The sequence below is a fragment of the Apodemus sylvaticus genome, chromosome 20, assembly GCF_947179515.1.
Source record: "Apodemus sylvaticus chromosome 20, mApoSyl1.1, whole genome shotgun sequence".
NCBI lineage: Eukaryota > Metazoa > Chordata > Mammalia > Rodentia > Muridae > Apodemus > Apodemus sylvaticus.
This window is the reverse complement of record NC_067491.1, coordinates 46,432,042-46,448,124: the sequence shown is the minus strand read 5'-3', so window position 1 is coordinate 46,448,124 and position 16,083 is coordinate 46,432,042. Positions and strand designations below refer to the sequence as shown.

Sequence of the window (16,083 nt, the reverse complement as noted above, 5' to 3'; positions counted from 1 at the left end):
ATGATTTGAAATATAATTATTTATTAGATGATTCTGAATGAATATATATATGTATATATACATATATATGTATATATACATATGTGATGCTTGGGATGCTTCAGTTTTGGCAATGAGAATCAGGTTATTTGATTAACTTTTTCTTTGATCTGACTGCACAGAGGTTACACAATGTGTTCTTCATAAGAAGTGGTATTCCAAACGAATTTGTCAACTTCCTGTAAGACAAAGCAAATCCTTATGAGATTTGAAGAGATCAGTGTTTTATTTTTACAAACACAGGAGTGGCAGATAGAATCAAAAAATTTTGCTATTACTTAAAAAGTATTTGTTTTTAACTTTAAACTAATATACATATGGGTGATATGCCAGCATATTATAATATAAAGTAAATAATCTTTTCTTAGTTTTATTGAATCACAAAATCTTTAAAGGAAGTAAACAATTGTACAGCTTGTCTGCCAATGTCTTGCTGCTGACAAGTATGCCTTTGACTTTGCCCTTAATTTTACTTAATGCTGATATAAGAATGAGACTGCCCACCTCACAAAAATAATGTGGAAGACCAGAGCTTTGACAGACTAGGATTTCAAATAATTCAAATAATTTGAGGCAAATGTAATTTGCTAGGGTTTTTTTGTTGTTGTTTGTTTTTAACTAAGAAGTGTCTGTACTATCATGATGTAGAGAAAAGACCTTCCTTAAAAAAATGTGTGCCACAGGAGTAAAAACACATTTGAGGATCAACAGGGTCATCCCAACCGAAAGACTATAAACCTTAAAGAAAGGCAGGGCTCCGTCCTACTCTTCCTACAGAGAGATGAAAACTTGATAGGTCAGATGTGAAAGAGCACAGAGGCATGTTATCAATAGGTGGATTGTTTGCACACCCTCTTTTTTCTCTTGAGCCCAGCAGTTACCAACATGGGCCATTGTGCTCCTCTGGGGACATGTGGGGACATTTAAGTGTCCACAATGGGAGTGTCTGTGCCATGTAGGCAGTTAGGTTCAGGAAAGCTGTGTAAAGTCCCACGGGATAGGACAGCTCTCCTCCCCCAACCAAAAAATCCAGTCAGCTGAAGATACTAACAGTGTGTGGGTTGAGAAATCATGGAAGCTAATGCTGATGCTTTTCTGAAACCAACAACCTGATGTTTCCATCAGAAAATACCATTAGCACTCCAGATAATGACCATGTACTTTCAGAAGAGTCTGAAATGTGAAATGTGAACACATTTTCTTTTCTTTTTTTTTCCCCAGACACAGGTTTCTCTGTGTAGTCCAGACTGTCCTGGAACTCACTCTATAGACCAGGCTGGCTTCAAACTCAGAAATCTGCCTGCCTCTGCCTTCCAAGTGCTGGGATTAAAGATGTGTGCCACCACTGCCTGGCTGTGAACACATTTTCCAAGTAGTGGGTAACTTTTTAGCGCAATCTTTGGCCAGCTCAGCTCCTTTAAATTGTTTCTAATATGGCCCCACATTAGGATGTTACAAAACACATGACTACTAAGATCTCTGAATTTCATCTTACTTATGGAAAGCACAGGACATGTGGTTTGTCTCATGAAATAGGATGAACATATGATGTAGGATATAACATAGGATGCGTAGGGTAGAGTTGAGGTTGAGAAACAGTGAACGACTCTGTGAATCGATTTTTGGGGGAAACTCTTGAGTCTTCCCATAAAGATTGTTGATAAGGAGTCATCCGAGGAAAAGGCCTTGTGGGTCAGCGGTAAAACTTTTATTGAGCTTGTGCAAGACCTTAGCTTCCAGCCCAGCATCGCTGAGAACAGGGCCAGCCTAGTGCATGACCATTTAATTCTTAAAAATGCCTTGGGTGCATTCAACTTTTGTACCACTGTTTGCGAAAATCTTGGGAAAGTTGAATATTTCTATATAAAATATGGTTACAAACCTACTTTTTTTTCCAATTTGCCGATTAAAATTTCCATAAAAATCATTGCAGTCGTCTGTTCATGGAATAAGCATCTGACTGGATATAGTGAACGTTATCAAAGGCATTTCTATCCTATTTACTCCATAAGGGACTCTCTCGAAGTAAATGCTGTGCATACTTCCTAACATTGAAAGCAAATGAACTTGCGCAACTTTGTCATCGAGGACCACTTCATATTTTAATTAATTAGCATTGTATGCAAAGGCAGAAATGCTGGGGTTTGCGTGTTGGCATGTACCTCAAACAGCCGTGATTGAAAGCTTGGTCCACAGGGCGGCACTCCTGGGAGATGGCTGCGTCTGTGGGGAGTGGGAGAAACGGGGGTCTAGTGCAGGTGTTTAGGTCATAAGCATCGATGCCCTCAGAAGTGACTGATATATGTACGCCATCATCCTCCTGTCTCTGATGTATTTAAGCTCTGACCACTTGCTTGCTTTCTTCTTTCCATGTCCCAGTCATGATGAGTTTCTTTCATCAGAGGCCACTTCAGCTATGCCTTGAACTTTGAGAACTGTGAGCACAACCAACCTTGTCCTTTAAAAGATTTAATTGACTTTGGTATTTCGTTGTGGTAATGTGAAATTCACTAACACAGAGGGCACAAAACAGGTGGAATGAAGGATCCATAATCCAGGGGAGAAGCCTTTGTCTAGCATGCAAAAGATTTGATATATCATAAACAACACAAAGTACACAAACTTTTCTGTATCAACTTCAAGTTTTAGTTGAGAAAAATTAAAAATTAGGGTGAATAATTGCTGGTAATAGCAGGACTTCAGATTAGAGTTAGAAACACCAAATCTGAACATTTTCGTCTTAAAAAAAATACCATTTGAAGTTTTAAAATTAGTATTTTTATCTCAAAGCTGTAATTTGCTTGCAATAAAATTCAGTGGTTGATTAAGCTGATAAAAATGTTTAGGTACAAAAGATGACCACGGTTATACCTAACTGCCTAATTTGGAAAAGTGTCCTGCAAACAGCTGCCAAGTCTCCTGTTTGGCAAGAACTTTCCTTTTCTTTGGCCACTTTGGGTCATTCATTGAATTAAGGTACCTATTTGTTCTCTGTCCAATCACAGGATGAGCACAATTCCAATGTTCCAGAGGGGAATTCATGTGACCTTTCACTCTGAAAGTTAGATTAGATCTTTGTGATTTAAATACATCAAGCCAAAGGATATTTTGAAAAGTGTCAATTTTATTATTCATTCCCATTTTATGAGCACTCAACTCATTTTCTCATTTTCAAAAGGCCCATTTTGATTTTCTCTTTGTTTAGGTGAACTCACTCCAAATGGCACAGAGTATCCGTTGACAGTGGTTAACCACGGTGTTCCCACCCACTTCTACATGGGTAGATTTAGAATCCTCTTCTGTTTTCCTCTGCTCCCTTTTTTGTCCCTGGATGACCCAAGGTGGCCACTTCACATTCTGTCCTGGCCTGTGTCAGCATCACCTGGAGGCTGGGCTGTACTCCTAGTTTCTGATTAGGCAGCATTGGCACAGAGCCCTGGATTTTAAGTCTCAATTTCTTGAGGAAGATGGTGGTTCTGGTTTGTGAATCACAGACCAGACGATTGTGCTTCTAAATCACAGTGACCTCTTTGGAAGCTCAGTCTGATGACTCTCTTGACTCAAGAATTACTATGTCCTCATTGTATAATAAAACCCACACCTCAGTCAGATTATTGTGCTGTCACTTTCTGTGTTACACGGAGAGTACTATGATGTATTTATACATGTGACACACTCCTGTTTTCTTGTTATTTTAAATGTTCCCCTCTTACACAGGCAGCCCAACAAATACCTTTGAGACAAATAGTTGCTTAGCTGTTAGAAGCTAGCAACACGTATCTCATTTCCCTCCCTTCTGTTTCTTTGGGTGGTTTCACCTTGCACTTACTGACACCTTTAGCAATTTTGACATACTTCACATGTGTTAGGAGGCACTCATCTACACACTACTCTCTATTTCTGTGCTGGGATGTTTTCTATAAGCTCGTGGGTTTTTTTTCCTCCCAGCCCCAAGCTCCCAGAATAACGACTCTGAGACTTAATATATCTACAAATGCCAAAGGTTTGCCTGCTTTCCAGCCAGCTCAGAAGTTAATATTCTGTTCATTCTAATCTGAGTTCTGCCATGTGGCTAGTTACCTCTGCTCAGATTTCATGAGTCTGTCATCCTTAGGGGTTCTGGGGCCAATCCTCTGTGCTCCTCTATATCCCAGAATCCTTTGTTCCTACTGGAACTCCCACCTCCTATTTCCTTTCTAAACTTATAGGCCAACAGCGTTTTTTATTGACAGGTGAATGGTTTCATACGGTGAGTAAGGCATTACTGTATTATCTCTACACATTTCTGATGTTTTGTTCATGTGAAGGGGCCATCCATTGCAGTTACCTTCCTGACTTCTCTCTGACCCTTTATTCGTCAACTGTTCACAGAAACAAGCAACAGCTATAGAGCTTGGTCAGTGTGAGTGAGGGGTTAGTCCTAGGACTTGGGGAGAAGCACAGACTTCCTCCATTTAGGAGCTACTGCTTGAAGGATGTAGACCACACCTCCTTGCACAAATTATCTTTATCCCTCACAGCACACCCTGCCTCAAAGTTATTGAATTGCTTAGGGTAACTCTCTGTAACAGTCACATGGGGGTCTCTGAATTATTACAAGTTTTTATTCAAATGCCACTCTCCAGGTAAGGTCTTGTCTGGTCTCTACCTAACATTGTAAGTTCTTTCCCAACACTTCCTAGCTACTTTCTAATGTTAGCTCTCTTTAGTCACTGTGTTAGTCGGGTTTCCATTTCAATAACAAATACCCAAGCTAAATAAGAGGTATATTTTGATGCATGGGTTTTAATTTACGTTTTGGGCCTGTGTCAAGGCAAGATATAGCAGTATAGCAGGAAGTCTATGGTCAAGCAAGTTGTCCATTTCATGATGGAGATGAAACGATAAGTGTGTGTGTGTGTGTGTGTGTCTATATGTGTGTGTGTTTGTGTGTGCTGGTTTCTGACAATACTCTTCAGGAGTACATTGCCTAGTAGGACCCACAGTGCTAGGACAGAGGGTGGGGAGCATAGGGGAACCTATTACAGTCCCATTGTCACCCTTACAAAGCCACACATAATTCTCATGCCCAGGTTCAAAGGGCAGGCTCTCTAGAGCCTTGGTTCTGTTCTCCTTCAGTCACAGCACTCGCTGACTCTACTGTGGTATTATCAGTGGGTCTGTGGAAGAGTCACTCTACCAGCCAAATCTAGACTGATTGGCAACAACCTGCTGAGCGAGAGAAGACTATTCATCATATCCCAGACGAGGCAAGATTTTCCCATTCCTAGATACGTCTGAATTCAGATAGTAGGTCCCATCTCAAGATGATTCCTAGCTAAAGCACCATGAAGATTTGCTGGGAGATGAAGTGAATTTCTTTTCCACAGCAGATTCATGCTTCTTATCTATTTAGAGCACAAAACTGAAAATCTTTCAGTACTTTCTAACATTCAGAATCGCCTGTACCTGCACCGATATCTGCTTTTTTTCTTTCTCTTTTGTTTTCTGTGATATATCAGAACTCTGTTTTTGTTTTTTTTTTTGTTTTCTAAATAACTGAAGTTTCCATTTTTCTACTGTTGAATTCCAGTGTTATACTGTGGTTATGCATCTCAGATATGCATAATGACTCATTGCTTTAGAAGCAGGTGATCACAGGGCCTCATTTAGACACTTTGTGAAATCCTTGAAAAACCAGAGTGCTTATTTCTGAGTCCCATCTTAGCATCTTTAATATTTTCCTTCCAGAAATCAGTTGCTCATACCTGATTCCATGAGCTTTTGTTAGGGTTAGGGTTAGGGTTAGGGTTAGGGTTAGGGTTGTTATTCAAGTAGCTGCTCCATTTGGCATCCCAATGGAGGACCTTAGCTGCCATCTTGCCTTGCCCTACATTTAGTCCACTTTTAATTGAATAACTTCAATTCTTTTTAATGGTGATAAGCTAAAGACCAAGATTTTTATGTCTGGCCTTTGGAGGGTTTCTTCAGATCCAAATTATAACATCATATGTATGTTGCCCTTTGTTAAAAGCAATGTTTCAAGAGGGTAGTATGTTTGAGTTTTTATCTAGTAGTCTCTTCAAAAGTTGAAAGAGTATTCAGACCAAAGCTGTACTCATTGTGTACTGGAGTTGATTTTTGGGTATGGGTATGTTAAAAGATTTAGCACTGAACAGGTTCTGCTATTCATGAAAACACCTGTTTGTTTTTTTTTTTTTTTTACATCATCCTATTAACATGTAGAATTTTGAGATTCAGTATTCGGTAAACTGATACCACACTTAGCTATGTCCTCTAACCATCCATAACCAATAATTCCAATAAGATAGCGATGAACCAAGGTCCCTAAGTCTCCTTCACTGAGTTTAAAGCCTAATAAAGAAGATAAATACTAAGAAATCCTGCATGCCTGTCATGTGAAGACCCAGATATACCACTCCTGGGCATATACCCAGATGATGCTCCAACAGATAATAAGGTCATGTGCTCTACTATGTTCATAGCAGCCTTATTTATAATAGCCAGAAGCTGGAAAGAACCCAGATGTCCTTCAACATAGGAATGGATACAGAAATTGTGATACACACACACACACACACACACACACACACACACAATGGAGTACTATTCAGCCATTAAAAACAATGAATTCATGAAATTCTTAGGCAAATGGATGGAACTAGAAAGTGTCATTCTGAGTGGGGTAACCTAATTACAAAAGAACACACATGTTATGCACTCACCGATAAGTGGATATTAGCCCAAAAACTCAAAATAAACAAGTTACAATTCACAGCCCACAGGAAGCTCAAGAAGAAGGAAGACTGAAGTGGGGGTGCTTTGGTTCCTCTGAGAAAGGGAACAAAATACTCACAGGAGCAATTGTGGAGACAAAGTGTGGAGCAGAGACTGAAGGAAAGGTCACCCAGAGACTGCCCTATCTGAGGATTAATCCTATAAACAGTCACCAAACCCTGACACTATTATGGATGACCATACTATTATGGAAGTGCATACTGAAAGGAGCCTGTTATGGTTGTCTCTGGAGGGGCCCTGTCAGAGCCTTAAAGATACAGAAGCAGATGCTAGCAGCCAACCATTAGACTGAGCGTGGGGTCCCCAATGGAGGAGTTGGAGGGCAGACTGGAGAAGCTGAAGGGGTTTGCAGCCCCATGGAAAGAACAATGATGTGGTTCACCCAGACACCCCAGGACTCCCAGTGACTAAACCATTAACCAAGGGGTATACATGGTTCCAGCCAAAAATGTGGCAGATGAATGCCTTGTCAGGCATTAGTGGGAGGAGAGGTTCTTGGTCCTGTGAAGAACCTCAATAGACGATCCAGCATAGGGAAGTCGAGGAGGGGGGGCGGTGTAGGTGGGAGTGGGTCAGGTGGAGGGGCATATACTTGGAGGCAGAAATTGGAAACAACTTAGATGTTCCTTAACAGGAGAATAAATAAAGAAAAATGTAGTGCATTTACACAGTGGAGTACTACTTAGCTCCATAAAAAAAAATGTGATTGTGAAATTTTCAGCAAATAGATGGAATTAGAAAAATCATCCCGAGTGAGGTTTCCTACACCCAGTAAGATAAATAAGGTATGTTTTGCTTATATTATACTCACTAATATTTAATGGATATTAGCCATTAAGTAAATGATAACCAAGCTACAGTTTGTAGACTCGGAGCAGTTAGACATAGAAGAAGGGACTAAGGGTGGCACATAGATGTCCCTATGGGATAAATAGATTAGGAGGGGGAAAAACAGAACAGATTTTGTGGGTGGACTGGAGGACCAGAGCTGGGCGTGGTGGTGATGGTGTGTGGGAGGATATGGGAGGACCAGGTGGGAAGGGGGAGGGGAGAAGGAACTGGAGGAAGGAATGAGGAGAGAGGTAGCTAGAACTGAAGACTATTTGAGGGGCAGTATGAAAAACTAGTGCAGTGGAAACTTCCTATAAGATGTGAAAGTGATCCTAATGATGTCTCTAAATAATAAAGAAGATGGCACCACTAGCCATCTCCTGTCACCAAATGAAGCATCCAGTGCTTGAACTGGGTTTCATCTAATTGAGTTGCTTGCTCAGATGGTCACATGGAAATCCCCACAAACCTAGAGTGTTGCCTAGACTATAGGTTGTTCTCCACAAACTGACAGCAAGGCCCCAGTGCTGAAGACAGCTCACCTACAACTCATTGAACATGGAGAGATTGAGCCTATATAGAACCTTTACCCTCTGCCACCATGTACTAGTGTTTATGACCTAGAAAGGTACTCTGTGGGCTACCAAAAGAAAAAAGTTAACACTAACACAAACACAACGCCTTTGATTTACAATCTGTCCTGCCTGTAAGGTCTTCTAGGGCAATGGTGGCATAAATCTTATGTGTGTAACCAGTTTATGTCTGATTTCACTTAAGATTCACTCAGCAAGATGGAACTGATACTTGATATTACTTGGGTGACCAAGAGCCAGAATCTAGATAGCTCAGAGACCTAGGGTAAAACTAAGTACTACGGTCTAAAAAAAAATAAGAATAAGAATGATTCCTAATATTATAATGCTATATATACCTTATTCAGTCATCATCAGAGAAGCTTCCTCTTTCAGAGGATGAGAATATCTTCAGAGACCCACAGCAAGACATTATGCAGAGAAAGAGGGGTGGAGAGAGAGAGAGAGAGAGAGAGAGAGAGAGAGAGAGAGAGAGAGAGAGACAAAAAGAGAGACAGAAAGAGAGACAGAGAGACAGTCAGATCGACCTTGGAATACATAGTTCTAAGCATGATATCTCCATCAAATGTCTCCCCTTCGGGGATCAGAGAACCCTGTGGAAGGGAAGGCAGAAAGAACTGGGGAAACAGGGCACAGAGGATACCAGGAGAGTAAAGTTCTCTAAAACAACTGAGCAAAGTTCATATGAACTCACAGAGACTTAAACAGCATGCACAGGTACTACAGGGGTCTGTGAGGATAAATATTTCACTACTTGGGACTGTCTGATCAGAGGGAGTTCCAGACAGCTTAAGAAATGGTTCATGTTCTAGCCTATCCAAAGCCCCAAGTGACCGTCTGTTTCTAACTCAGCCCGGGAGAGTCCAGGCCCACCCTTCGGTGGATGTGATGATGAAGGCACTTTTACCTCTCCCTCTGGCGTATCAAAGTAGACACACACAGGTGAACACACTCAGAAGCAGCTCTGGAAAGTGGTGGCTGTAGTTTCAGTGTGTCCCCCAATGTCCGCATGCCGAAAGCCTGTGTCTTCTTGTGTTAGTTTTGCTACCATGATGCCTGGGAAGTATATTAGGTTATTGGTAAAGATTAATGGAATTCTTGTGGACTTAGGGATCTGTGATACCAGACTGTTACCAGAAATAAGTGAGCCTGACTCCTGAATTTCTGTGACATCTTCTCTTGCTGGGCTGTCTGTCCTTCTGCACACAGCTGCTTCCCTTTTTGCTGTTCTATCATTCTGCCACAAATGGTGGCTTCCCCACCAGTGGCCAAACCCTTGGGGCCGCCCAAGCTTGAAATTTCAACCTTTAAAAACTGATCTAAATAAAGCTCTCTTCTTTGTAGAGTGTCCAGTCCTGAGTACTTTTCTTTGTTACAGAAACATGGTCTAGTACAATATGGGCATATAAATTTGACCATAGTCATCATTTCATGCTAATAATACATGAAAATGGTGTACACCTCCGATACACTCGAGGAAAACAAATTTAAAATATTCTGAATCTCTGGAAGTAGAGTAATAATAATTAAACCATATCTCCTGCCCCACCAACTCCCCAGGCAGGTGGCTTTTCTTCAGAATTAGTATGATATTTTAACACTCAGGGACATAAAGGCATTCTAAGTATGGATGATTAAATTTCTTGTTCCCCCTACACAGGGTGCCAGTAGTATTTTCAAACTCTTCCTATTGATTTTTAAGCAGTTTGCTCTGTGCCCTAAGAAGATACCTTAGGAAGCTAAGAGGAAAGAATGGGCAGGCAGGGAAAGCAGACTCAGGGAGAAAGAATCTGTCACTAATACAGTAAGAGTGAGGAAGCTCGCATTAAAAATCACACCGTGTTATCCCTTTTATTCCAGGAGGAAAATACAATGGAAGTTCAGAAGAGCCAGCTGAAAATATTCCATGTGCATAAATTTATTTTAAACTCTATCGTATCACATTATACAAGCAATTAAACATGGCTTCATGTTGGTGACTGTTTAAATGTGAAAATTCATCATTCGTGTCAGTATTTTTTTTTTTTTTTTGGCTATTTACAAGTAAGGAATTCCTATGTACTTTATATACCTCTGCATTTGTATGTACATATGTAGGAATACATGTCTATACATATGTACACACAGAAATACATCTATGGCCATACACATAGCTATAGATATGTCATATAGAATAATCTCTTCAGAAAGATCTAAACTTAAAAAGACAGAAAGAAAAAGTTGTAAACAGGGTCTTCTCTGTGTCATTTGGTGATGTAGAACAGGACAGGATGACATTCTAGGAATGTGTCCAGGTGTCCAAATACCCTTTTTAAGCCCAGTGTCTGTAAAATTCACATGGGATAGAATGCAAAAAAGGTAGCAAACAGGCTAAAAAAACAGGCCCAGTATACAAGTCTCCCCTTGGTTTTAAAAACGTGAGAATGTAACTGCCCATAACGTGCATGCTTGCTCAGTCAAGAATGGTCTAATGGATAGATAGCAATTGTGCGCTGGACTGCAGTGTGATTTCACGACAGTGGGACTCCACCTCAGTCAGCCGTCTCCTCACTGCTGCCCTGTCTGAGGCTGCGTGGCAGCGGCGGCGGTGTCTGCAGCATGCACTACGTGTGCGCTGCTGGTCATTCATGTGAATGTGCTTTTGCACTGCCCAAAGAAGTAAACAAAATTCAGGTCTTTCACCTGAAAATCAGCTGTCACCTGGAAAGAGAAAAGACACCAGGATCATACACACTTAGGTCACCTCTACACCACAGTGCACCATAGCTCAAGAACTCACCATACGTCAAAGGCATTCAAAGAATTAGGAACCCCAAAAGAAGTAAAGGAAGGAAAAACATTATGTCTGCTTTATGACATGAGAGTCAGAGAGACAATCTAACGTATTATGAATCCTGCGGGCTCTTGTGGGAATAAAGACAGACAGAAAACGTGATTTACACTATAAATGGGAGGTAGGCAGAAAGCACCATGTAGTGGTGAAAGCGAAGACTCCTTTAAGATGGAGTCACTTGCCTTGCAGCCCAGCCCTGCCTCTAAGGGCAATGACATGCACCCGTGCCTTAGTCTACGGCCACTGCAACTTTCAGGAGCAAATCTCTATGGTGGTGTCTGCCTTCCCTGACACCCAAAGCTATTGGATATGCTCAGCCTTTCTTCTCCATGAAGGCCCAGTGAGGTGATCAGAATGAATCGGGGGCTGGGAAGGTAGAGCGTACACTAGACTCCCAGAAAGTGAAAACTAGAACGTCTCACCCTCTGCATTGCTTCTCCTTCTTTACCTTGCCACACACAGAAACCAAGTCCATGTGCCAGACTGCACACAGAGAGAAGATGAAAGGCAGACACGGAATCCAAAGGGCTCTACATACATCATGGTGCTTAACGGTAAGACACACTGGAGAGCATTCTACAGTGTTAGTGCTTTAAATGTCACATGGACATTTCCTCATTTGAGCTGCTTATCAGCTCAGCTCAACAGGTAGACCCACTCAAGTTCAATAATTTTCCCGCAGACACGGCCATTGGACACAGTCATTGGAAATGGCAGAATTATTTCGTTTCTTATGGGGCCTAAGTCTGGTCTGCATCTGACTATGGAGTGGGAGTTCAGCTATTGATTCCTGCAGGATTTAGTTCTATCTTATTTCCTCCAAGTTCAACCTCTTGTCAAAGTCATGGTAACCTGTTGCTTTGGCAACATGCAGTGAGGCTGATGCAACTTTACCATTAACAATATGCATCTCTGCAGATTCTGCTACAATTAGTCAATAGAGAACTCCTTTTCTCTGTATTTCATTTTTTTCTTTGGAGGTAGAATTTTGGGGAAAAAAAGGCCTTTTGCTCAAATAACGAAGAAACACAAAAGGGAACATGAAAAGGCCAAAGGACTCCCTCCTGCAATAATATTAATCTCATGGAGTGTGAGAACAGAGGGTTCATATAAGCAGCTCATTGCAGAGGAAATGTAGGCTCAGAGAAGCTGGGTGACCTGTCTGATGTCATACAACTAGTAACTGACTAGGAAGTTTCAGAACTTTTCCTATTGGTCAGGATGTGTGGTGGCTCTGATGAGTTTTCATGCAATGTATACAGCTTCACTCTGACTTTTATTAATTGAATGTACACTTATTAGGTTCCACAGGCCTCACAGTAACTAGTTGGAAGAATTAGAATTATAATCCATAGAGATTTCCCCAGTGAACTTACTACTGTGTTGAGAAAACTTGATTAATAGCTTTTGAGAACCATTGATGGAATAATACAAATCAGTATTTATCTCTTAGCACATTCCTGATGGTAAGGACCAAAGGTGTTAAGTCTGAATGGGCTGAGACCTGGGAAAGCTTCTCCCAAGGTATGGTGTGATACAAAAAGCCAGCTGGAAAAACGTGAGTGCAAGATAGAGGGAAGTCAGCTATGGGAGAGGGGAGATGCGAATTTTGACCAGGAGGAAAGGGATACTTGTGCTGGGGATAGAAGAACAGTCTAGCTGGATACTTGTGCTGGGAATAGAAGGAGAACAGCCTCACTGGAGCAGAAGGAAGAGGAAGGTGTATCTTACCTGAGCCAACATCTGGCAGGGAAGAAGAAGGTAGCCTGGCTATGTGTGAGAAAGGATTGAATTGCAGTAACTAGCTGGTTTTGGAAGCATCTAAATAGCTTATTTTTGACCCTTGTTAGCAAACACTCTATATTCTGTTTCTGGGTGTTTGAAGCAGCTGCCCTGCACCTGACCTGGGTGTGGCTTCCCCTTGGGCACAATGGTCACCTACCTTGTCATGGCCACTCGTTGTGATGTGCTTTTCCATTCTTCTTCCTCTCCTTCCGTTCTTTCTGGAGGCGCTCCAGCTCAGCCTCATACATCATCTCCTGGATCAAGTACTTCTCTCTCCTCATCCGGTCCCTTAGATCTTTTGGGAGGTCTGGTATCAGATAGGAAATGAGGTGCTTTATACAAAACACGAGGTGCTAAAAATACAACAGAGAAACACAGCAGAATCAGAAGGAGGGGTTGGGACCTGGGACATGGGGGAAGTGGGAAGAAGCTGGGGGAGGCATGCACGGAAAGGGCAAAGGGTAGATGAGAACTGAACTTGGATTGTTGACACCTTTGAGAAATGAGGATCAGGTACTGAGGGACAGCTGAGGGGAGATGCTCAAAGCAAAGAAGAGCAGGAAAACAGAAACCCAGGAGCAAATCCTGGCTCAGCAGTTTTCATTGCTTAGAAGCCAACCTGAACATAGGTCACTTAACTCCTCAGGGCCTCAAACCAGTCATGCTATGAACACTAGTTTGAAGATTCTGTGTAGATTGCTAAGTGCTTTGCAAAACCCAGTGAGTCACCCACAGGCCTAGGGAAATGGTCATTTAGGGAAGAAAGGTTCTCTCTTTGGGAAAGTGCCACATATTCATTACTTAAAATGTGAATGGCTATAACTCTAGAATCACAGTCACTTTTGTCTTTCTATGTCCTGATGACTGGTGAATTACCAGATGACAGTGTGATTAAGAGTCTTTATAATTCTAAGCTACTTTAATCACAATAAAGCTGTGCTGAAGGGTAGTGATAAGGATTCTCCATTTATTTAAAACAAACTCAGTGACACACAGCCCACACAAAATTCTGCCAATCAAGAGGTTTTTCTGCACACTTCTAGTGCTTTAAATAGTTAACAGCAATATACAGAATGGGTATGGAAAGTTCTAAACCGAAAGCCACTCAGTTGTTTAATGCTACCATTAATTTTTTTATGTATGGTGTGCATGCATGTGTGTGTGCATGCATGTGTGCATGTGTGTGCATGAGTGTGTGCATGTGTGTGTCCACATATGTGTTTGCAGATGACTTGTTAGTGTGTATGCCTGTAGAGGCTATCAGTCTCTGCATGTTGGGAGTCTTCCTCCATCATATTTCATCTTCGATGTGATTGACAGGTCTCTCATTGACACTGCAGCTTACCGTGTGGGCCAGAGTGGCTGACCAGTGAGAACTGGAACCCACCTGTCTTCACTTCTCTTTGGGCTGCCATTACAGGCACGGCCCACCTCACCTTATTTTTACATTGATACTGAGCATCCAAATGCAAGATATCCAAGAGCATCCAAAATATGCAAGCTCTCATATTTACCTACAAGCTCTTTACCCATTGAGTCAACTAGAGAGTGCCCTTTCTTATTTAGTTTGAAAAGAAAATATAATACCAGGTTAGGTTAGGCATATCTGTTTCTTATTTATTTATAGACAGGGTCTCTGGGCTATGTTGACCAGGCTGACCTAGAACTCAGAGATCTCCCTTTTTCTGTGCCATTAGGGTTGGGAAACATGGGAAACATTTCTTCTTTCAAGACGGAATGGGAATGGCTCACTGATTTAAAGATCCTCACCAAGCCTTGCAAACTGAATTCCATCCCCCAGAAGGTGGAAGGAAAGAACTGACTGCAGCAAGAATGTGGTATATCTACACAATGGAGTACTATTCAGCCATTAGAAACAATGAATTCATGAACTTCTTAGGCAAATGGATGGAGCTGGAGAACATCATGCTAAGTGAAGTAACCCAGTCTCACAAGATCAACCATGGTATGCACTCACTAATAAGTGGATATTAGCCTGGAAAACTGGAATACCCAAAACATAATCCACACATCAAATGAGGTACAAGAAGAACGGAGGAGTGGCCCCTGGTTCTGGAAAGACTCAGTGTAGCAGTATTCGGCAAAACCAGAACAGGGAAGTGGGAAGAGGTGGGTGGGAGAACAGGGGGAGGGAAGGGGGTTTATGTGACTTTTGGGGAGTGGGGGACCAGAAAAGGGGAAATCATTTGAAATGTAAATAAAACATATATCGAATAAAATAAAAAAAGAAACACATAAAAAAGGAAAACAAGGAACAGCCCACCCACCAAAGTCCTGAGATTTTCACAGCTACATCAACTTACTGACAGTTTCAATAAAAAGTATTACAAAATTAAAAAAAAAAAAAAAAAAAAAAAGAACTGACTGCAGCAAGAAACTGCCCCCTGCAGGTCACACGTTCACAGTGTTCATCGGTATACATGTGCGGACGCACACCAAGAAACATATAGTAAAGGTGTCTAAACATAAGGACTTAGCCATCAGTTGGTTTATTTCCAAGGCATAAGAGAATAATATCATCTTCCCTCGGCTATCTGGAGTGATGGGGCAAAGAGATGATAGAGTTGCCTCAAAGTTTTGAGATACTTCCTGTCCAAAAACGAGGCATCTCTGGTTTGCATGAATATGGCTCCAATATATATGACAAGAGATGGAATTGGCTTTATAACTGGAGTTATAGCAATACAAAATTTCCTAAAAGACCCGAAGAAAATAGCTGATCTATTTTAACTGAAACATAATGCAGACAATTGCCAGGAAGACTGGGCTTCCTAGGTCTCTTTGGCTCTTTAGGTAATGCCACAGTGAGGCGCACAGGGGCAACGGGTGGAGCATCAAGTTCAATGTCTTCCAGACTGTCTGGGAGCACCTCCTGCACCATCTCGGAGCAAGGACATCACACGCAATATCTCAGCACTTCTGGAAGCAGGGCTGGGAAAACCGCATTTCTCTTAAAGATTCTGAATCATGGTCCTATAACATTAAATGTAGGGCCTATGGTTCCTGCTTGGTTACTAAGAGAACTTGAAACATTTCCTGGAAAACTTGAATGTCCCACTTAAGGAAAAAGATGAACATGAGGCTACATTATATAGCCATGCTACTTTAGAAAGTCAGTGCTGGCGTTGGAAGTCTCTGTCACGGTTTAACTTGTTACTCCAAGTGACTTCATTATGCTAAAGG

General features: G+C 41.5%; 1 protein-coding gene across 1 annotated transcript in view; it reads right to left on the bottom strand.

The window, feature by feature from the left end:
• Positions 1 to 13,040: 13,040 nt before the first annotated feature.
• Positions 13,041 to 16,083, bottom strand: part of Ano4 (anoctamin 4) — a 270,004-nt gene continuing 266,961 nt past the window's right edge. The window contains exon 28 of the mRNA XM_052165053.1: positions 13,041 to 13,232. Within this exon, the coding sequence (XP_052021013.1) occupies positions 13,041 to 13,232 (192 nt within the window). The remainder of the gene's footprint in view (positions 13,233 to 16,083) is intronic.